General features: G+C 45.2%; 1 protein-coding gene across 2 annotated transcripts in view; it reads left to right on the top strand.

Moving 5' to 3' along the window:
• Positions 1 to 587: 587 nt before the first annotated feature.
• Positions 588 to 23,382, top strand: part of ITM2B (integral membrane protein 2B) — a 54,842-nt gene continuing 32,047 nt past the window's right edge. Inside the window, exon 1 of one of the 2 annotated variants that reach the window (XM_056562102.1) lies at positions 588 to 932. In XM_056562102.1, the coding sequence (XP_056418077.1) occupies positions 840 to 932 (93 nt within the window). In that variant the 5' untranslated portion in view covers positions 588 to 839. The remainder of the gene's footprint in view (positions 933 to 23,382) is intronic. The other variant, XM_056562103.1, reaches the window with a different exon arrangement.

The following is a 23,382-nucleotide window of genomic DNA, read 5'->3' on the forward strand; positions in this document are numbered from 1 at the left end:
TCGCAGGAGGGCTTGAGGGACAGGGAATAGAGCGCAGGGGGGGACAGAGTGCAGAGCACAAGGAGTTGGGGCAGAGCACAGTGGATAGCGTGCAGGCGGCAGAGCACAGGGGAAAGAATAGAGGGGATATAGCACAGGGACAGGGGGCAGAGGATATATCACAGGGACAGGGGGCAGAGTGCAGGGGATATATCACAGGGGGAAGAGCACAGGAGACAGAGTGCAAGGGACATCGCAGGAGGGCTTGAGGGACAGGGAATAGAGCGCAGGGGGGGACAGAGTGCAGAGCACAAGGAGTTGGGGCAGAGCACAGTGGATAGAGTGCAGGCGGCAGAGCACAGGGGAAAGAATAGAGGGGATATAGCACAGGGACAGGGGGCAGAGTGCAGGGGATATATCACAGGGGGAAGAGCACAGGAGACAGAGTGCAGGGGACATCGCATGAGGGCTTGAGGGACAGGGAATAGAGCGCAGGGGGGGGGGGGGGATAGAGCGCAAGGAGTTGAGGCAGAGCACAGTGGATAGAGTGCAGGCGGCAGAGCACAGGGGACTGAGAACAGAGCGCAGGGGACAAGACACCGGGCACAGAAGTCAGGGCACAAGGACCGGGGCACAGAGCAAACGGCATAAGGCAAAGGGCACAGACCACACGACACCTCTCTTATTATTATTGTTGTGATGCTGCGTCACTCCCAGGCCCCGCCCTGCTCCCGCCGCTGGCTCCTCCCCCTCCGCCTCCTCACCGCGGAGACTCGCCGTCCTGCACTCACAACAAAGAGCAGCCGCGGCCACCTCTCCGCTCCCGGATCCGTCTCTGCCCGGTGCGGCCCGCACACATCATGGTGAAGTTAGCCTTTAATTCGTCGCTGGCGCAGAAAGACGCCAAGAAGGAGGATGAGAACAGCGAGGTGCTGATCATCCCGGAGAGCAAGGTGAGCGGACCCCCCGCCCGCAGACGTGTACCGGGGACGTGATCGGGATCCTGCAGCGTCATGGCCGGTGATCCCGGGGGAGGGCTATGCGGGCCGTGATACCGAGCTCCAGGTGCTGTCACCTGCCCTGTGTGTCCGGAGCCCTGAGCGCCACGTCCACCTCCCCCACCCCCTCCTCTCCCGGGAACCTCTGCGTTACCTGAGCGCTCAGGTATTACCCCATCCGGCAGAACGCATCGGGCGCAGCTTCCTGGTGTATGTGCACAGGGCCAAGACTGGGAGTGCAAGAAAATGGAGGCAGCTGCTTGTGAGTGTCAGACAGTAGTGCTAGAGAAAATGGCTGACGGGAGCAGCCGGGGCATGAAATGTCTCGTCCCTGCTGCACATTGTACCGGATCTGCTGCTGTGCACAGTGCTGGGTCGTATGGCTGTATCTGCCTGCTCCCCGAAAATGTCGCACGTCACAAGTCGCGTTGTATAAACCGTGAGGTCACCAGGATTGCCTGCTGTTGCCTATAGCAACCAGTCACGAAAACTACAACTCCCAGCATGCCCGTGCATGCTGAGAGTTGTAGTTTTGCAACAGCTGCCGGTCCACAGTTCGGAGACTGCTGCCCTAGTTATAGGTTTGCAGACATGACATAGATGGTAAAACTGTCTTCGTTGCCCATAGCAACCAATCTTTATGAGCTCTGCGGCGGTGTCTGGTTGCTATGGGCAACAAAGACAGCTTAGACTTCTAGTTCTTGGTTATTCTGTGTATTTGTGTGGTCCCCTAATGTGGGGGGTTAGTCTGGTCCAGTGGTGTCCAAACAGCAGACCTCCAGATGGTGTAAAACTACAACTCCCAGCATGCCCGGAGTTGGTTTTGCAACAGCTGGAGGTCCGAGACCTGGGATCTAATCCAGTGTTTTCCAACATTATGCCTCCAGATTTTACAAAACTACAACTCCCAGCATGCCCGGACAGCCGTTGGCTGTCCGGGCATGCTGGGAGTTGTAGTTTTGCAACAGCTGGAGGTCCACAGTTTGGAGACCTAGGATCTAGTCTTATCTAGGTAGAGACTTTTTGAGAAATTCTTGAGAATTTTGCATTGAAAAATGTTCCCGACCACTCTTCATGTGTCCCCTGGGGGTGTCCAGAAGAATGCAGCATATTTTCTTATAGACAGGCACCCACATTTTGGGACTGTAGAAGTGATGGACTAAAGTCACATAGGGACATATTGACCAATACAGGGGTCATGCCCATTGATATGCCAGAAGGGAATTGTAATGTATGGTGCGCCATATTCATTAGCGCTGATACGGTGCGACTGCTGCCTGTATGTGGCAGAAATAAAATCGCTCCAAGTTCAATTTTCAGCATCAACAAAAGGAAGTTTATTTGGGTTTCTCTCTATTCGTGTGACTGATTAAAGGAGTACTCCGGGATGGAAAAATAGTGTTTCAGACTGCTGGCAGTAAAAGAATAAATAAATAAAAGGATAAATACCTGCCTCCGGTAACCCGCTCTGTCCTCCGCCGCGATCCTCTTCCTGGTTGCCGGTGGTCGGTGAGTCATACTGCACAGCAGTGGGACATTTTCAGCCCCGGTACTGGTCTTCTTCCTGGTGTCGGGACCGAAAACGTCACACTGCCACTCAGCCTATCACCGGCTGTGTTGGGACTTCGCTGCAGCCGGTGATTGGGTGAGTGCAGTATGACTCACCGGCAACCAGGAAGAGGATTGCGACGGAGGCCGGAGTTACTGGAAACACCGGGGGAGCGGCGGCAGGTATGTATCCCTTTTTTATTTTTTTTATTTTTTTTTTTTACTGCCAGTAGTCGGAAACAGTTATTACGTCCCGGAGTACTCCTTTAATATTTTTTCTGCTGTGTCCACACTGACTTTGCATAAAACTGACTTTGCATGAATATATAACCCCCTAACCAAATGCTGTATTTTGGGGTTTGTTAGCTAGGGGTCAGTAGTTTTTAGCTATGTTTTAGCAAAGATTTTTTGGCTCACTGCAGACTTCAGTGGGTCCTCAGTAAATCCACAAGCGGAATTTCTGCCACGGAAAACACTCAGCGGATTATGCACGAGTGAATGTATCCTTAAAGGACAACTGCAGCGGTATGACACTTATCCCCTTTCCACAGGATAGGGGATAAGTGTTTGATCGCGGGGGGTCCGATCGCTGGGACCCCCTGCGATCTCCCTAACGGGGTGCCACCATTAGCGCTCATGGTGAGCGCTAAGGCGAGTAGCGTCGACCTAGAGGTCGATGGTGACGCCCCATCTCCTCCCCGTCCCCATACAGTTCTATGGGGGAGGCACAAACGCTGCCTCCCCGCCTCTCCCATAGAGATGTATGGAGGAGGCGTGGTGGCTGCAACATCATGCTGCGGCCGGCACGCCCCCTGCACGGGACAGCCGCGGCCCCTTACAGGGGGTCCCAGCAGTCGGACCCCCCGCGATCAAACACTTATCCCCTATCCTGTGGATAGGCGATAAGTGTTAATCACGCTGCAGATGTCCTTTAAAAGGGAACTCTGGGATTAGTGACTGATCATGGGGTGTCCAACTGCTGTCGCTATCTTTTGCCTGGCACCCCTGCTTTTCTCCAGCACGGAGCAACAACTAATTGGTAGTTGACGTGCCCCCTCCATGCATCTCTATTGGAAAGCCGGAGACACGGTGCTCATGTATGGGTGAGTTCACACTACGATTTTGCTATACGGTTCCATGAAAAAAAATGTATACAACCGTACAGAAAACCGTGCCCATAGACTTCCCATTCAAAACCGTATGCACCATAATGTATACAGTTGTCTCCGTTTTTCAAACCATACATTTTTTTGTTTTTTTTTTTACCTACCACGGTTTTTGGTCTGGGTGAAAAACCGTATTAAACCGTATGTCATTTTTTTTAGAACATGGGAGTCAATGGGAACTGTACAGAACCGTATGTGCGTACGGTTCCATCCGGTTTTCACCTTACGGTTTTTTGCTTTGCACAATTTTTTATTTTCTTGGAATTTCAAACTATTGAAACTTTATTCATAAGGGAGTGAAAAGTTAAAAATGTATACGTTTTTTTTCTTTAAAACGGATGCAACCGGACATCATTTTTCAAACCGTATACGGATAAAAATTTGTTCACGTTTTGATACAGTTTAGTCAGGTTTTGAGAAATCCGTTTTTTATCAAAAACCTGATACAGGAACTGTATAGCAAAAACGTGGTGTGAACCCAGTCTCTCTGGTCTACACATTATAATTTTTTTAAAATTATTTGTCTTATTGTGACTACTTTGTTTCTATAAGATGATGTTTGTATTTACAAACAGACCTCCAATATGTATATACATAGGTCTTCGTTTACATATTTCTTTTACTCAAGCTTTATAAAATGAGGGTGAGTCCCGGCCATTTGATATCGGCTGATACTGCACACTGGCTGACACTTAATCAGTTCCTATGCATGAACACACTGGGGGAGACTTATCAAAACCTGTCCAGAGGAAAAGTTGCCCAGTTGCCCATAGCAACCAATCAGATCGCTGCTTTCATTTTTAAAATGGCCTGGGAAAAATGAAAGTGATCTGATTGGTTGCGATGGGCAACTGCACCACTTTCCTCTGCACAGTTTTTGATAAATCTCCCCCACTGAATCCGTTCCTATATATGTGGACAGTACCTACATCATGATGATTTAGTTAGCCCAACCGAATCCTTATATATATGCATATACTTTTCTATTAAAACACCCTTTTCTACTACTTTCCTTATGCCTATCTGCATTTTCCACCACTCATTGGCTAGGACCATCCGGCCAATGAGAACACAGCCCCGCCTTATCTGAACTCCGCTACTATTAATATTGCTCCTTCCAGGGCTCAAGTCCTGCAGGAACGTGTGGGAACTGAGTTCCTGCACTTTTTCCACAGCTGAAACACCGTTCCCATTAGCAGGATCAGCCCTTGAGTGGAAATCTTGGGTGAGTTCCCACACTTTTATTTTTATTTTTATTTTTTTACCAGAACTTGACCCCTGGCTCCATCCCTTGTGACTGAGCTATACAAATAGACCAGTCTCGTTTTGCCGGACACCTGCTGTCACCAACCCCGCTCCCCTCAACCAGCGCTACGACAGTCTCGCTCTTCTCTACTTATTCGCCTGACAGCCACTGATGTGAATATTACTAATCCCGCCCCTTCATACAGCGCTACGGCACTAGCACTCTCCCGCATTATAATGAAACATTGTGACAGAACTTTTCAAAGGTCCCTCTCCTTTACCAATCATTCACTGTGATATTCAGTGTCACAGCGCTAATGTATGCCGCAGACAACATGCATAAGTCCCGCCCACTTTCAACTCTGTGATGGCTGCGTATCGCTTCCATAACAGCCTCGCCTGTGATCTGCTATGCTTGCTACGATATTAGCGCAGCCTACTCCAAAAATAGTAAAGCATTGTCATTAAAGCTAGTGAAACACACTGAATAACAAATCTTTCTTACCTCTGGCACCCCCAACCTTACATTTTATCATGTGAATTCCTATAGTTTTAAGTTTTGTGATTTTATACATGTGATGTTCCCTTTGTGAACAAATGTGTTCAGCTAAGTGTTCTGTGAATTCCCTAATTGATGTGCCCTTTACAAGGACACCATGAGGATATTTGTTTGCTCTGCCATTCTTGTGTATGCACCTGACGAAGGGTCCATTAAGGGCCGGAAACGCGTTGCTCTGTGCAAATAAATGCCTTTTTTTGGACAATATTTCTGTGTCCGCACCTACCCACTTCATTTGATCAGCGCCCAGAAGCTTGAATTTTGTTTATGTCTGAGCAGCGCATGGGGAGAAGCGGGGGAATAGACAGGGAGTCCCACCTGTCGGACCCCCATAATCAGACATTTATCCTCTATCCTGCTGATAGGGAATAGGAACTTTAGTACCAGAGTACTCCTCCTTTAGGGTACATTCAGACAAGTGGATCCACAGCGTATTTTACTCTGCGGATCTGCGGCCAAAGGACCCCTACAGGGTGCCTCAGATGTGCCTGCTCGGAGTGGCAATGCGCCGCTACAAGCAGACACACTGCTGCAATGTGCGAGTCGCCTGTTCATGCGTACGGCTACTCGCACATAGCAGCAGAGTGTCTGCTCGTAACGGCGTTTTGCCAAATAAAAAAAAAGCCTATACAGTTATGACCTTTGAAGAAGAAAAAAGACCAAAATCTGCATCATCGAGGATAAAAATAACGGGGCAGGTTTGTTTGTATTTTTATTTTTTTTTCTTTATTTAGGAAAAAAACAAAAGTTGTGTGCATCCGTAACCTCACAGTGTCCGTTACAACGCAAATCCATGACAGACTTCAAAAAGCCCCTGACTAACCCTATTAACTCATGATGGTGTCAGTTGTTTTATAATTTCTTTGCATAGCGCCAATGTATTCCACAGTGCTGTACAGAGACTGTTATCACTTACCTCACTCCCTGTCCCCATAGGGAAATATATATTCTGAATTCACTTTCAATAAGTGCCCTTTTAGGTGGGCTGATGTGTGCCCTCTCGTAGAGTAGCGCTCCTTTTGCCATCCTATTACATGGCTGGACTATTTTGCGGGCTGGGCTGCACGAATGATTGCTAGGCCACTTTCATCATTGTCGGCCACCCGTCTTCTATTATATATCACTTTCTCATTCATCAGCTGAACCCTTGGCCTATTACATAGGTCAGTATGGGCCTGTTTGGTCAATAGTCGCCCCGTGTAATAGGGGCCTTAGGCCCCTTTCTCACTACCGTTACCACATGGTAATGTGACGGCCGTTGGGGCTGCCAAGGAAAATAGCAGGAGAAAAAATACAGCTTGCGCCATCTTTTTCTCCCGCTACTCCCGCTGAAAAACAGCGGTGCCTGACAGACCCCATTGCCTATAATGGGGTCCATCGGTACCTGCTGTTGCCTGTTGTGCACTGTCAAAATGACGGCCAGCAAACTCGGGGGGGGGGGGGGGGGGGGGGAAGAGAAGAGAGTTTGACAATGTGAAAACCGTATGACAAACTATGCATCCAGTTGCATCTGTTTTGCGTCTTGTACGGTTTTCGTTTTTTTTTTTTTTTCTTTTACCCAAAACCGGTTTTTGGTCCTGGTGAAAAACCGTATTAAACCATATAAGTTTTTTTTTTTTAACACGGGAGTTAATGGGAACCGTAGAGAACCATATGCGTACGGTTCCATCCGGTTTGCACCATACGATTTTTGACTTTGCACGTTTTTTTTTTTTCTTGGAATTTCAATCAAACAAGTGAAACTTTATTCATAATGGATTGAAAAGTTAAGAACGTATACTTTTTTTTCCCCTTAAAAAAACGGATGCAACGGACATCATTTTTCACACCGTATACGGGTTAAAATTTGTACACACGTTTTGATACAGTTTTTAGTCCGGTTTTGAGGAATCCGTTTTTCATCAAAAACCGGATACCGAAACTGTATTGCAAAAACGTGGTGTGAATGCAGCCTTAGTCTTTTGGTTGTGGGAAGAGACTGGAGTACTTGTAGGAGACACAACATTCCAGGGAGAACAGACAAGCTCTAACTAGGTGTTGTCCGTTTGGACCCCAGCGCTAACCATGGAGCCTCATGCTATGTTTTCTCTTCCCATCTTATCGGATTGAAATACCGACACCGTAGTGTGAATAGAGACTGAAGTTTTCTTGGCATTGAAACGTAACTGTGTTAAAGGTGAACTCCTGAATACAAAAATTGTCCTCCATGCTGCGGACATACCTTCCTTCGGGCCTCCGGTAGCCCACTCTGGTCTCTGCCGCGATCCTCTTCCTGGTTGCCGGTGGTCGGCAAATCATACTGCACTCAGCCAATCACCGGCCGCAGCGGATTCCCGACTCGGTCGGCGATAGGCTGAGCGGCAGTGTGTCGTTTTCGGCTGGGGTCAGGACTCCGCTGCGGCAACCAGGAAGAGGATCGCGGCGGAGACCGGAGTGGGTTACCGGTGGCACCAGGGGAGCGAAGGAAGGTATGTGTCTATTTATTTTTTTACTGCCGGCAGTATGGAGGACCATTTTTCTATTCTGGAGTTCTCCTTTAAGAAACAGGTAGTGCAAGTGGAAGTATTCTACTGAGTCATGACTTAGTCTGCTCTGCTGAGTGGCGCTGACAGGTCTGGTGTACGTACGCATGTCATGTCATCACCGCTGCTGGATAAGCTCACGTTCCTTGTATGTTCCTTATTGCAGGGAGACGTATCTCAGCCGTATCTTGTGAACTTCCTTCTCTGTGTTTGTTGGCACAGGATGTGATTCGCCGCCGAACCAGTTGTCTCTTGAAATTCCACAGCTTATTTGCATTAATAGGCACGGCCGTATTCCCATGTTGGCATGTTAGATATGTTGTTGTTGAAACTGGCCCTGAGAAGCGGATATGGTTAGATGTTCCCATTGAACAATCTTTCTTTTGTGAGGCAACTCTTCATACTTTTGATCAGTATTTTGCCATCAGTATTTGTAAGGGCCCATACACACAGCTATTCTTATGTCTAATAGTGACTGTTGGGTCCATACACCAGTGTTTCCCAACCGGTGTGCCTCCTGCTTTTGCAAAACTACAACTCCCAGCATGCCCGGACAGCCTTCGGCTGTCCGGGCATGCTGGGAGTTGTAGTTTTGCAACAGCTGGAGGCACACTGGTTGGGAAACATTGCCATACACTGGCCCTTATTTACTAAGAGTGGAGTGTAGGTTTCTTTCCCTACAATTTATTTTCCACTGTATTTACTAAGGTTTCCCTACACTTTCAACTTTCCCTACATTTTGCTTTTTTTACACATGTTCTGATCTGTGGGGTTTTCCTCAGCTCAAATCCACTACATTTTATGTGGAAAGCTTAGTAAATATGTTGGGTTTTTATGAAAATGTCGGGAACACGCCCCTTCTAGGAGACCACGCCCTCTTTTCCTGGCGGCCATGCCCCTTTTCCAGGTTTCCTTGGAAAAACCCCGACTAACTCTCCATTTTGCTATTTCTGCCGCACAACCCGACAAAACATGTCTGGTTTGCAATAGTAAATAAGGAGCAATATATTGGACTGACCAGAGCCACTGTTGGGCTATCTGCCCGTTACAGGGGTACTCCGGTGCTTACACATCTTATCCTCTATCCAAAGGATAGGGGATAAGATGCCTGATCGCGGGAGTCCTGCAGCTGGTGACGCCCGTGATCATGCACGCGGCACCCCGTTTGTAATCAGTCCCTGGAGCGTGTTCGCTCCGGGTCTGATTACGGTTGACCGCAGGGCCGGCGGCGTGTGACGTCACGCTCCACCCCTCAATGCAAGCCTACGGGAGGGGGCGTGACAGCTATCATGTCCCCTCCCGTAGGTTTGCATTGAGGGGCGAAGCGTGACGTCACACGCCGCCGGCCCTGCGGTCCACTGTAATCAGAACCGGAGTGAACACGCTCCGGGGACTGATTACAAACGGGGTGCCGCGTGCATGATCCCGGGGGTCCCCAGCAGCGGGACTCCCGTGATCAGGCATCTTATCCCCTATCCTTTTGGATAGGGGATAAGATGTGTAAGCTCTGGAGAACCCCTTTTAAGGTTTTTTGCCTTCCTCTGGATCAACTCAGTAGGGACTCTTTAGGGATATAGGTTGAACTAGATGGACTCTGGTCTTTTTTCAACCTTATGAACTATGTTACTATAGATCAAAACTTTTCACATGGCAAAAAAAAAATCTACCACCTTACTTCCACTCCCTGCTCTCTGGCACTTCAGGGTTCGGGGACGTGATGGCCGGCTCAGCCAATCAGTGGTTGCAGTGGTACCCCACCACAGCAGACACTGATTGGCTGAAAAGGCCTGTAACTTATCGCAGAACCTGGAGGTGCTGGACAGTGGGAGCGGAGCTCTGTTAGGGTGGGTTCACACTACGTTTTGTCCCATACGGGAGCGCATACGGCAGGAGGGAGCTAAAACCTCGCGCTCCCGTATGTGACCGTATGCGCTCCCGTATGCCATTCACTTCAATGAGCCGACCGGAGTGAAACGTTCGGTCCGGTCGGCTCATTTTTGCGCCGTATGCGCTTTTACAACCGGACCTAAAACCGTGGTTGACCACGGTTTTAGGTCCGGTTGTAAAAGCGCATACGGCGCAAAAATGAGCCGACCGGACCGAACGTTTCACTCCGGTCGGCTCATTGAAGTGAATGGCATACGGTAACATACGGGAGCGCGAGGTTTTAGCTCCCTCCTGCCGTATGCGCTCCCGTATGGGACAAAACGTAGTGTGAACCCAGCCTTATACTGGCAGCAGTGTGAAAGCAAGCCAGAAAGGTAAGGGAGCTTTTGTGTATTTTATTTATTTATTTTTTCCACCAGATGTAAAAAAAAAAAAAAAACAAACAAAAAATAACGTTATGCCCAGGCAACTTTTTTATGCGTATGCTGTGTCCTCCACAGTGGCAGCTGGGTTTTTTTTACTGCTGTATTATCTCAGAATTCCATTCTTTGCTTTTTCCTAAGCCTGACTATCCTTTTAGGATCACTTCTATTACCGAACTTCTCTGTTTGTTTGGTTTTAGGTCAGGCGATTGTTTTCTAAGATATCTGTCCATTTGATGTTGAGAGAAAAAGAGTTCCTGGCAGTGACTTGTTTTTTTTTCTTATTTGCATTGAACACTTGGCTTCGGAGACATTTGGCACACCCAGGCAGAATTTTAGCTTCAGTTTCACCTTAACCCACATTTTCTGCGCAGTCACTTTAGTTCTGGTAGATAAGTGACTCTGTGGTGGGTCTGGGCTTAGAGATGTGCCTGTAAATATTTGTCATTGTGATGATTGGTCTGATCATTCGCTGTACTTGTATGAACCTATTACTTTTATGGCATAAACAACCCTCGTTCTTTGGGTTATGCACCCTGTTCATCAGACCTAAATGGCAAATCTACATGGATAGTGGAAAAACCTTTTGTAAAGTATTGTTTAGAAATATTTATTCCCTTTTCATTACCCCTTGGTGCCTAAGCTAATTTGGGCTTTGAACCTCAAATAATTTTTTTCATTATTGCATTCTAATAGTTATAACATATTTTTTTTTTTTTTTTTTTTTTTTATTACTTTTTCGTCAATATGGCCGCAGCGGCAGAAGGACTTTTTTTTTGTGGGACAAGTTGTACTTTTTAATCGAACAGTTTTGGGCTTCATATAATATAAGATAATTAAAAAAAAAAAAATTGTATTTTCTTGTCCTAAATTTACACAATTCACTGGTTCAAAACACATTTTTATTCTGTGAGTCGGTATAATTACAACGATACCAAATTTATATAGTTTAGGTTTTTACTAAGTTTTAGTAGATTGCCACAATAGAAACCCTTTACAAAACAAAAAAAAGGAAAAAATTTCCATAACTATATTTTTATTTTCTTGACCGAGCTGCTTGGGGGCTTGTTTTTTGCTGAAACTCTTTAATTTTCAGGTACATTAGCCTCTACTTTATTTTTTTAAATTTATTTATCATTTTTTGTGGGGGAGACAATGGGATAAATAATGATATATTTTTACAGTTCAGGTTGTTATGGACTTGGCAATACCAAATATGGATAGGTTTCCTTTTTTTATTATATTATTTTTTATATATGAACATGTATGCATTTTCATTTGGGTGGGGGGATTTTCTATACAATTCTAGTAGAGATAATCTCGGCACCATCCGGTATACGCCTATGCAATGGGGAAGACACAGTACTTATAGCCAGCACAGTCCCTGGAAGCTACACCTGATTCCTTCTCGGTCCTAACTCACTTATGATACAGATAGAATCAATAAAGCAATGTAAAAATGGCTGCGGAGCACTCGCCAGGTAGAAACCTGGGGGATTTTTTATGTTATTTTATAAAAGTTTTATATTGTATTTTAACTAGTCCCACTAGGGGACTTTTAAATGCATTCTTCTGATTGCTCATATTATACATTCCACTATTACTGTAGTGCAGTGTATTATGCCTGTCAGTGTTATGCCTGTCAGTGTCCATGCCTTGGACACTGCTGTATACAGGTTTATCCATGACAAGCCTCTGGTCCTTCAGAAAGACCCCAGCTGCCATGGAGACCAGCCTAAGCGATCTCTTCAGATACCACTCTAGTAGGTTGGAGGCCTCGTCAGTTCTGTTACATTCTGGGGGTCATGTTTTGACTGTGGCATATAACAGGTTAGCTGCAATGAACAGAGGTTTCCAGCTATCATTCTGGCATGGGGGTTCCACAGCAAACAATATAGCTGCCGCCGTTTAAAGACAGAAGTCTAGCTTCTAGCACCTCTCTAACCACCCTTTTTAGACGTAAGGCTGTCATTAAGAGTTATATGGGTCAGGCTGGGTAAGGAGCCACGTGTACCTTATCTCTTGCCACTGCCGGTCAACACTAATTGGGTCCCTGCTGATTTTCACTTCCAGGTCCTATCTCTGCACATGTGATTTTCAACCATTGTGCCTGAATCTGACAGCAATATCTTAGATAATTCATCCTGTCTGTGGCCCTTTTCTATGGAGTAATCATACACATCACCCCTCCATCGCATCTGTGTGTAACACTATGGAGAGGTCTGTGGGAATCTCTACCTATTTATTTAGAAGATCCTTGTTATGATGTCAGATACTTATGTTGGATGATGGGTCCTTGCTCACAATCTTTCACCAGCTTCATCCCAAAGGTGCTGGATGGGGTTGGGGTCAGGGCTCTGTGCAGATCGGACAAGTTTTTCCACACCAAACTTTCTTTGCTTAGAGTAATACTGAAACAAAAAAATACTGAACTCAAGCTGTTCAAAGATGGAAGCCTCAATTGTCCAAAATGTCTTGGTATGCTGAAGCATTAAAGGGGTACTCCGGCCCTAATACAACGTATCCCCTATCCAAAGGATAGGGGATAAGATGTATGATTGCGGGGGTCCTACCGCTGGGGACCCCCGCAATCTGTCACTCCGCACCCACCTTTGTGAGCTATCCGCTGCGCTGAAGGCTGTGTGAAGCATGACTACCACGGGGTCGGAGTATTGTGATGTCACGACTCCGCCCCGTGTGATGTCATGCCCCGCCCCCTCAATGCAAGTCTATGGGAGGGGGCATAGACTTGTTTTGAGGGGGCGGGGCATGACATCACACGGGGCGGAGTCGTGACATCACAATACTCCGGCCCCGTGGTCGTCACACTTGGCGCCTCCAGTGCTGCGGAGAGCTTGCAAAAGTGGGTGCTAAATGACAGATTGCTGGGGTCCCCAGCAGCAGGACCCCCGGGATAAGATGTATTAGGGCCGGAGTACCCCTTTTAAGATTTCCCTTCACCTCAACTAAGGAGCCTAGTTTAACCCTTGAATAACAGCCCCATGCCACTATCCCTCCAAAAAGGGTCATATGTACCATATTTTGCTGTGTTTTATTTATTTATTTTTTTTGCTGCATGTTTGCTTTGTTACCCACTGACTTCAATGGGTAGCAAAATACATCATGCGTGACCCTAACAGAGGATATACTGCTGACAATAATGCAAGTGAAGGGCTGCACAAATAGTTCAGAGATCATTTGGGTGACAGTACACTCCCAATTATTGGCTCAGCTAAAAGGTCTTTTGAACAAGTACCAGTTAAAGGGGGTACTCCGGTGGAAAACTTTATTTTTTTAATTTTTTTAAATGAAACTGGTGCCATTTGCTACAGAGGAAAATCTTTAATTTTTTTTGAATTTCTTTTTTGTGTTGTCCACAGTTCTCTCTACTGACACCTGATGCCCGTATCAGGAACTGACATTGACAGAGGTGTCAGCAGAGAGCACTGTGGACAACACAAAAAAGAAATTCAAAAAGTAAAGAATTTCCTCTGTAGCATAAAGCTGTTAAAAGTACTAAAAGGATTAAGATTTTTTTTAATAGAAGTAATTTATAAGTCTTATACAAAAAAAGAAGGTTGCAGCAGCACACTTGGTCAAAAAATGGAGGCTCTTGGTGCACTATTTGATCAAACCCCCCCCCCCCCCCCCCCCCCCCCCCCCATCCACCACGCGGAGGTGGCCTCATTTCGGAAATGAAATGAGGCCACCTCCGCGTGGTGGATGGGGGGGACACATTTTGATCAAAAATTGCGCTAAGAGCCTCCATTTTTTGGGGGACGAAGAGTGCTGCTGCAACCTTCTTTTTTTGTATACTCTGTATTTGCCACAGCAGCGTGCACCCGTGTATTAGGTAGTTGTGCTGGCTATTTTTCTTTTTTGCTTGTTTGTACAATTTACAAATCTGTTTAACTTTCTGACACCAGTTTATTAAAAAAAAAAAAAAAAAAGTTTCCCAACGGAGTACCCCTTTAACTTGTACATATTCAATCCTCTCCTGTATGGGCCAGCTATCTGCATGCGTAGGAGGAGCCTCATAACAGGGTGCATGCTGCGCCATTCTTCCCATCAAATCTGCAGTTATTGCCAATGAAGGCTCCAAACAGCTTCTGATAGTAAAATATATATATATATATATATATATATATATATATATATATATATATATATATAATATGTATAATGCTTCAGGGAAAATTGCTCTAGAATATGGAATAAAAAGCTCCACTTTAGACCTCGTTCACATCCAAGGCTCTGCTCAGGGCCTCTGTCCAATCACAGCAGAAAAAATGGAACTGGATGGTTTATTGAACAATGGACACCAAAAGAGCCGAAAGGATCCCATTTACTTTTTAGGTCCAACGGGTTTTCATTTGGTTTCTGTTTACTTCTAATTCTGCTTTAAGCATATCGGACAGCCCTTGGCTGTATAAGGAATGTTGGGCGTTTGTAGTTTTGGAACAGCTGGAGGCACACTTTTTAAGACCATTGCTATAAATAAATTAATAAATAAATGAAAATCATTGTAAATTAGAAGTATCTAAACATTAAGCGGCTGAGTGCTATCGACTGCCAGCTGAGAGATTAAATGTTCTTTTCTTCTTTGTCCCCTGTATTTATGAGGCAGAATAATTTTTTTCTAATTATAGTGATTTTTGTTCTGTTTTATTTTTTCAGCCAAGCTCCCCCCCCCCCACCTCCCCCACACCCGCTACAAACCATTTTAACAAGCGCCAATTGTCTTGTGAAAACCTGACCTCATAGTTTAAGTGAACCTCCATATTTTACATTGGCTTTATAGTCCATAAATATAAAAGCTTGCTTCTCTGTAATAAATTGTATCAGACACTCAATCCTTGTTGTCAGCTGGAGGACAGGAGTGCAGCGGTGCTCTCTATAAAGAAGAATGGGGGTGTTATTGGGTATTAACTATGTATTGTGCATTAATAAAAAATTAAATTATACAGGAAACACATGATCTATTGGAAATACCCCAGGATATGTGCCAACAAAACATAATGGGAGACTGCTGGTAAATGTGACAAAAAGTGTGTAACACCTACAGTCATTTTAGTAGAAGTAAGCTTCTTGGGGGACATGTATCAAAGATTTTACCCCTGTTTTGTGTGTATTTTTTTTGCGCAAAATTTTGCGCAAGCCCTCTTTTTGCGCAATTTTTTTGCGCACGTTTTGGTAGAGCATGTCCTCCAGATGTGGCTGAATCAGGGTACCTTGGAGTGACATCTATAGTACACATGGATTTATTACCTGCGTTCTTTTCCTTTACACCAAAAATTTTGCCGCAAGAGCTGTTTTTTTTGCGCAAATATAAGCCATCTTGGACTTAACGTAGCGAGATGCTCTAAATCATCAATTCTATTTTCCAAAGAGTGGATTGAGGAGATTACTACATTTACCCGCAATTTATGAAGCTCATTGCGCTTGATTGATAAATTTAGCGCTTCTGCACATAATTTAGAATTCGGGAAAAGGGGTAAAATGCTTCTACCATACACAAATAATGATACATGTCCCCCCGTGTGTGTGTGTGTGTGTGTGTGTGTGTGTATATATATATATATTCGAAGTATCACATTCTGTAGAACATTTCCTCTTCTGGTCAGACACTCTCTGTTCTCACACACCGTCGAATATACAGCAGCATATACAGCTGCTACACTGGCCTATCAGAAGCTTCTAGAAGTAGATCATTCACTGCAATAAATATGTATGAGGGGGTCTGGCTGAATATTCACTGGCCATGATGAGGTAAATATACATTATGTCCTGCCACAGCTTATTTATTATAGTCTGTAAAACTTAATCCACTTGACAGGAGGGGAAGGGGGTAGGATGTTATTCAATAGAATACCACTGAATGCTATCAGATAAGAGATAACTTTACCATTATGAAAATCAGATTCTTGATGCAGCACAGGAATTGGCATCTGCAGTAATGACTGCTGGGAAATGAAGTTCAATGCAAACCCTGTGACAGTCAGAAGCTCCACCCACCACACAGGTTTTCATATAAAAAAGGAATAGGATAAATAGAAGGCAAAGTCAAGAAATAAGGTCATGACTGTGTTATTTTTCTGAAGCAGACATTTAAAGGGGTTATTCACTATAAGGTGATTTTAGTACTTGCCTGCCAGACAGTAATGGACATGCTTAGAAAGGATCCGTACTTGTCTTGGGGTTAAATGGCTATGTAGTGAGATTACTATAACACTGTAGCTATCTTTTTGTCAACTGGCTATTTCCTGTTGGAGTTCTCTCTCTGCAAGTACATGTCCTATGATTCCTTGTTTGTAAGTCTGAGGTTACTTTTCGCCACCCCACCCATTGAAGCACACCTGTGATCGTGCCATGCAATGGACCAGTGTTTTCTAACCAGGGTGCCTCCAGCTGTTGCAAAACTACTATTAATTGCAAAATGATTACCCCACCCAGCAGTGGCTCCACGCATTGAATTAGACAGGCTCCCTGTCAACACCTGACTTGTGATGTAATGTCCCACACAGCAACATGGGAAAACCTGAGACCACAGTCATTTTATATGCTGTTAAATATAGACATTGTTACAAAGATCACATAAGAATTGCGAGATCACCATTACATACATGTACAGACACTATATTATGAACTATTTTAGCTTTATAGCCCCTGTAGCATAGTCAAATAAAAAATTCCTGGAATACCCCTTTAAAGTCATTCAACCTTAAAGTCTTAAACACAAAAGCAGTGAAAAATAATAAAGTTGTGCAAAGTTCACATATGCCACAAGTGCCTGTATCAACAGGGGTGTGTGCTCTTAACCACACTAAAGAACAGGTCATGATAGATTTGCCTTTCATCCACAAATGTAATAAAACTAGCTACTATGCCACCAAAATCTATATTTTAAATATATACATATATACAGTCATGGCCATAAATGTCACCCCAACATTTCTCCCAGAAAAGGATTGCAGTAACACATGTTTTGCTATACACATGTATATTCTCTTTGTGTGTATTGGAACTAAACCAAAAAAGGAGGGGAAAAAAACAAATTGGACATAATGTCACACCAAACTCCAAAAATGGGATGGACAAAATTATTGGCACCCTTAGCTTAATATTTGGTTGCACACCCTTCCTTTAACCATCAATAAGCTTCTTACACCTCTCAGCCGGAATGTTGGACCACTCTTCCTTTGCAAACTGCTCCAGGTCTCTCTTATTGGAAGGGGCCTTTTCCCAACAGCAATTTTAAGATGTCGCCACAGGTGTTCAATGGGATTTAGATCTGGACTCATTGCTGCCACTTCAGAACTCTCCAGCGCTTTGTTACCATAAATTTCTGGGTGCTTTTTAAGTATGTTTGGGATCATTGTCCTGCTGGAAGACCCAAGATCTCAGACGCAAACCCAGCTTTCTGACACTGGGTTGTATGTACAGTGCAACCCAAAATCCATTGGTAATCCTCAGATTTCATGATGCCTTGCACACATTCAAGGCACCCAGTGCCGGAGGCAGCAAAACAACCCCCAAAACATCATTGAACCTCCACCATATTTCACTGTAGGTACTGTTATTTTCTCTGTAAGCCTCATTCAGTTTTCGGTAAACAGTAGAATGATGTGTTTTACCAAAAAGCTCTATCTTGGTATCATTTGTCCACAAGATGTTTTCCCAGAAGGATTTTTGCTTACTCAAGTTCATTCTGGCAAAATGTAGTCTTGCTTTTTTATGTCTGTGTCAGCAGTGGGGTCCTCCTGGGTCTCCTGCCATAGCATTTCATTTCATTTAAAGGGGTACTTTTTTTTAAAAAATCAACTGGTGCCAGAAAGTTAAACAGATTTGTAAATTACTTCTATTAAAAAATCTTAATCCTTCCTGTACTTATTAGCTGCTGAATACTGCAGCGGAAATTCTTTTCTTTTTGAAACACAGAACTGTCTGCTGACATCTCTGTCCATTTTATGAACTGTCCAGAACAGCATATGTTTGCTATGGGGGTTTCCTTTTACCCTGGACAGTTCCTAAAAATGGACAGAGATGTCAGCAGAGAGCACTGTGTTTCAAACGGAAAAGAATTTCCACTGTAGTATTCAGCAGCTAATAAGTACAGGAAGGATTAAGATTTTTTTAATGGAAGTAATTTACAAATCTGTTTAACTTTCTGGCACCAGTTGATTTAAAAAAAAAAAAAAAAAGTTTTTCACTGGAGTACCCCTTTAAATGTCGACAGTTTATGCTGACACTGATGCTCCCTGAGCCTGCAGGACAGCTTGAATATCTTTGGAACTTGTTTGGGGCTGCTTATCCACCATCCGGACTATCCTGCATTTACATATTTTCAAAAAATTTTCTCTTTTGTCCACGCCCAGGGAGATTAGCTACAGTGCCATGGGTTGCAAACTTGTTGATAATGTTGCGCACTGTGGACAAAGGCAAATCTAGATCTCTGGAGATGGACTTGTAACCTTGAGATTATTGATATTTTTCCAAAGGGTGCCAATAATTTTGTCCAGCCCATTTGTGGAGTTTGGTGTGACATTATGTCCAATTTGCTTTTTTTTTTTTTTTCCCTCCCTTTTTTGGTTTAGTTCCAATACACACACAATGAATAAACGTGTATAGCAAAACATGTGTTACTGCAATCCTTTTCCGTGAGAATTACTTCATTTTCTATAAAAATTTCAGGGTTGCCACCATACGTGTGTGTGTGTGTGTGTGTGTGTGTGTGTGTAATTTATTTTTTTTTTTTTATGCAAACATACAACAAAATAATGTATTCTTGCAAATGCATTCATGCAGCTGAGGTTCGAGTCACAATTATTGATACCCCTGTGGCACAGATATGGATGAACTCTCCGCCTGTCAATCCCTTCTCAGTGGTCTTCAACCTGCGGACCTCCAGAGGTTGCAAAACTATAACTCCCAGCATGCTCGGACAGCCATTGGCTGTCCGGGCATGCTGGGAGTTGTCGTTTTGAAACCTCTGGAGCTCCACAGGTTGAAGACCACTGCGGCCTTCGTCATCATCCAGACATCCCCTTTAGTTTTCTACTCACCTCCCCTCAGTGGGAAGGAAGGGTGAGCTGGTCTGGGCCATCTATGCTGCAGGGACCGTCCGGTGGGGAGGGTTAGTCGTTCCTGGCTTTCCATTTTCACCGGGAGGCCCTCTTCTTGGGGCCGGGCCGGCCACGGACTAGTGACGTTGCCTTGACAACGACGCGCATGAACGTCCCTGTGAGTCATCATCAAGGCAACGTCACTAGTCCAGGGCCGGGTGCGGAGAAGAGGGCGTCCCGGGTGAAAATGGACTCTACTATAAGCCTAGGGTGGGAAATACATCATCCTCCCTGTCATCCTCTAGACCCCCGTCATCATCCCCACCCCCCTCCATCATCACCGCCTGTCAATCCCTTAATCAGTGGTCTTCAACCTGCGGACCTCCAGATGTTGCAAAACTACAACTCCCAGCGTGCCCGGACAGCCATCGGCTGTCCGGGCATGCTGGGAGTTGTAGTTTTGAAACCTCTGGAGGTCCGCAGGTTGAAGACCACTGTGGCCTTCGTCATCATCCAGGCACCTCCTTTAGTTTTCTACTCCCCTCCCCTCGGTGGGAAGGAAGGGTGAGCTGGTCCGGGCCATCTATGCTGCAGGGACCGTCCGGTGGGGAGGGCTAGTCGTTCCGGGCTGTCCATTTTCACCCGGGAGGCCCTCTTCTCCGCACCCGGCCCCGGACTAGTGACGTTGCCTTGACGATGACGCACAGGGACGTCCCTGTGCGTCGTCGTCAAGGCAACGTCACTAGTCCGGGGCCGGCCCGGCCCCGAAAAAAGGGCCTCCCGGTGAAAATGGACAGCCAGGAACGACTAACCCTCCCCACCGGACGGTCCCTGCAGCATAAATGGCCCGGACCAGCTCACCCTTCCTTCCCACCGAGGGGAGGTGAGTAGAAAACTAAAGGGGGTGTCTGGATGATGACGAAGGCCGCAGTGGTCTTCAACCTGCAGACCTCCAGAGGTTTCAAAACTACAACTCCCAGCATGCCCGGACAGCCTATGGCTGGGGATGATGACGGGGGTCTAGATGATGACAGGGGGATGATGTATTTCCCACCCTTATAGTCGAGTCAATAACTTTTCCTGGGTTTTTGGGGTGAAATTAGGGGCCTCGGCTTATATTCAGGTCGGCTTATACTCGAGTATATACGGTAAATACTCAAACACAGCAGCAAATCTGCTATGGACTGTATGTGTGAATGCACTCTTAAAAAGGTTGTATAACATATGATTAAGAAACATGAGTCTCAAATGAAGACTAGCAAATCCTGGAATACTATTCAAATACTAAGAATGCAATTTCTACTTCTGGGCTAGAATACGGCTGTAACATAGAATCTGAAGGGTCGTGACACGATTAGAGAACCTGATAGAATAGACTGCATGCCTTTGTCTGATATGTAAGGTACAGCGTGACCTCCTGGCCGACAGGTTCTCGTTTTACCTATTTATATATTTAATCTACATTCCCGTCTAAATTTTTTTATTTTTTTAAATAGATTTTCTCACTTTTCCATCTGAGCTTACCTAGCCTTCAACCCTGCATTTCTAATAAAAATGTCAGCAACATTGTCCAGTCATCCAAGCTTGAAGAGCATCGGCTTCTGAAGTGTTATTTTCCCTCTCCTCACAGTGCACCTTCAGTAACCTTCACAGACAATACTAGCATTCACTTATTCATGTGGATCGAAATGACAAGTGGGTTTTAGTTTATTGGATATTATATTTTGGCTTGGGTAAGTGTCATGAGGATTCTTTGAGTATAGATAAATAGATAGAGATCTCTCTCTCTCATGAAACATCAATTAAAAAAATATATATAATAAGCAGTTAGTACACAAGAAATTGAGGATACTTGTGTTAAATGTTAGTAGTAAAGCTCTAGTTTACGATGTAGTGATTAACCCCTTAAAACACAGCTAATCGTGGCCTTAAATGGGCACTGTCGGGTACAAAAACTCTTTATGTTGTACATCTTGGCAAAAACAGTAACCTTTCTAATATACGCTGCTCCAAAAAAAAAAAGAAAAAAGGAACACTAAGATAACACATCCTAGATCTGAATGAATGAACTAATCGTATGAAATACTTTTGTCTTTACATAGTTGAATGTGCTGACAACAAAATCACACAAAAATTATCAACGGAAATCAAATTTATCAACCCATGGAGGTCTGGATATGGAGTCACACTCAGAGTCAAAGTGTAAAACCACACTACAGGCTGATCCAACTTTGATGTAATGTCCTTAAAACAAGTCAAAATGAGGCTCAGTAGTGTGTGTGGCCTCCACGTGCCCGTATAGCCTCCCTACAATGCCTGGGCATGCTCCTGATGAGGTGGCAGATGGTTTCCTGAGGGATGTCCTCCCAGACCTGGACTAAAGCATCCGCCAACTCCTGGACTGTCTGTAGTGCAACGTGGCATTGGTGGATGGAGCGAGAAATGATGTCCTAGATGTGCTCAATCGGATTCAGGTCTGGGGAACGGGCGGGCCAGTCCATAGCATCAATGCCTTCCTCTTGCAGGAACTGCTGACACACTTCAGACACATGAGGTCTAGCTTTAGAACCCAGGGTCAACTGCACCAGCATATGGTCTCACAAGGGGTCTGAGGATCTCATCTCTGTACCTAATGGCAGTCAGGCTACCTCTGGGAAGCACATGGAGGGCTGTGCGCCCCCCCCCCCCCCCCCCCAAAGAAATGCCACCCCACACCATTACTGACCCACTGCAAAACCGGTCATGCTGGAGGATGTTGCAGGCAGCAGAACCTTCGCCACAGTGTCTCCAGACTCACTCTCCATGTCTGTCACGTGCTCAGTGTGAACCTGCTTTGATCTGTGAAGAGCACAGGGTGCCAATGGTGAATTTGCCAATCTTTGTGTTCTCTGGCAAATGCCAAACATCCTGCACAATATTGGGCTGTAAGCACAAACTCCACCTTTGAACGTTGGGCTCTTATAGGACCCTCATGGAGTCTGTTTCTAACAGTTTGAGTGGACACATGCACGTTTGTGGCCTGCTGGAGGTCATTTTGCAGGGCAATGGTGTGCCCCTCCTGCTCCTCCTTGCACAAAGGTGGAGGTAGCGGTCCTGCTGCTGGGTTGTTGCCCTCATACGGCGGCCTCCACATCTCCTGATGTACTGGCCTGTCTCCTGGTACTGCCTCCATACTCTGGACACTACGCTGACAGACAGCAAACCTTCTTACCACAGCTCGCATTGATGTGCCATCCTGGATGAGCTGCACTACCTGAGACACTTGTGTGGGTTGTAGACTCCGTCTCATGCTACCACTAGAGTGAAAGCACCGCCAGCATTCAAAAGTGACCAAAACGTCAGCCAGGAAGCATATGAACTGAGAAGTGGTCTGTGGTCCCCACCTGCAGAACATCTCCTTTATTGGGGGTGTCTAGCTAATTGCCTACAATTTCCACATGTGGTCTGTTCCATTTGCACAACAGCATGTGAAATTGATTGTCAATCAGTGTTGCTTCCTGAGTGGACAGTGGGATTTCACAGAAGTGTTATTGACTTGTAGTTACATTGTGTTGTTTAAGACCCCTTTCACACTGCCGGTATGCTCCGGCAGATTTGGCCGTCAAACTCCCTTTTTTTTTTTTTTTTTGCAGTTTGCCGTAAGCATACCAGCAAATAAGGGGTCCCGATAGACCCCATTGTATTCTCGGAGAAAAAAGCCAGAGAGAAAGACGGTGTAAGCACAATTTTTTTTTCTCTGTCTTTTCTCGATCCTAAAATAACGGACTTCACACTGCCGGAGAAGTGTTCCCTTTATTTTTTTGAGCATTGTACTTCATAAGAAAATGTTATTTCTTTTTATTGAAATCATGGCTTATAAAATCATGTTTTTTTCCAAGCTGAAGCACAGGCATGGACAAAGTCCAGTAAGTGAGGGTGGGCTAGCGCTCCTCTGTCCTCTCTCCTGTCTGATAGCACTCCTCTGTGTGCTCTCTCTCCGGTCTGATGGCGCTCC

This window comes from Hyla sarda, chromosome 2 (assembly GCF_029499605.1).
Source record: "Hyla sarda isolate aHylSar1 chromosome 2, aHylSar1.hap1, whole genome shotgun sequence".
Taxonomy (NCBI): domain Eukaryota; kingdom Metazoa; phylum Chordata; class Amphibia; order Anura; family Hylidae; genus Hyla; species Hyla sarda.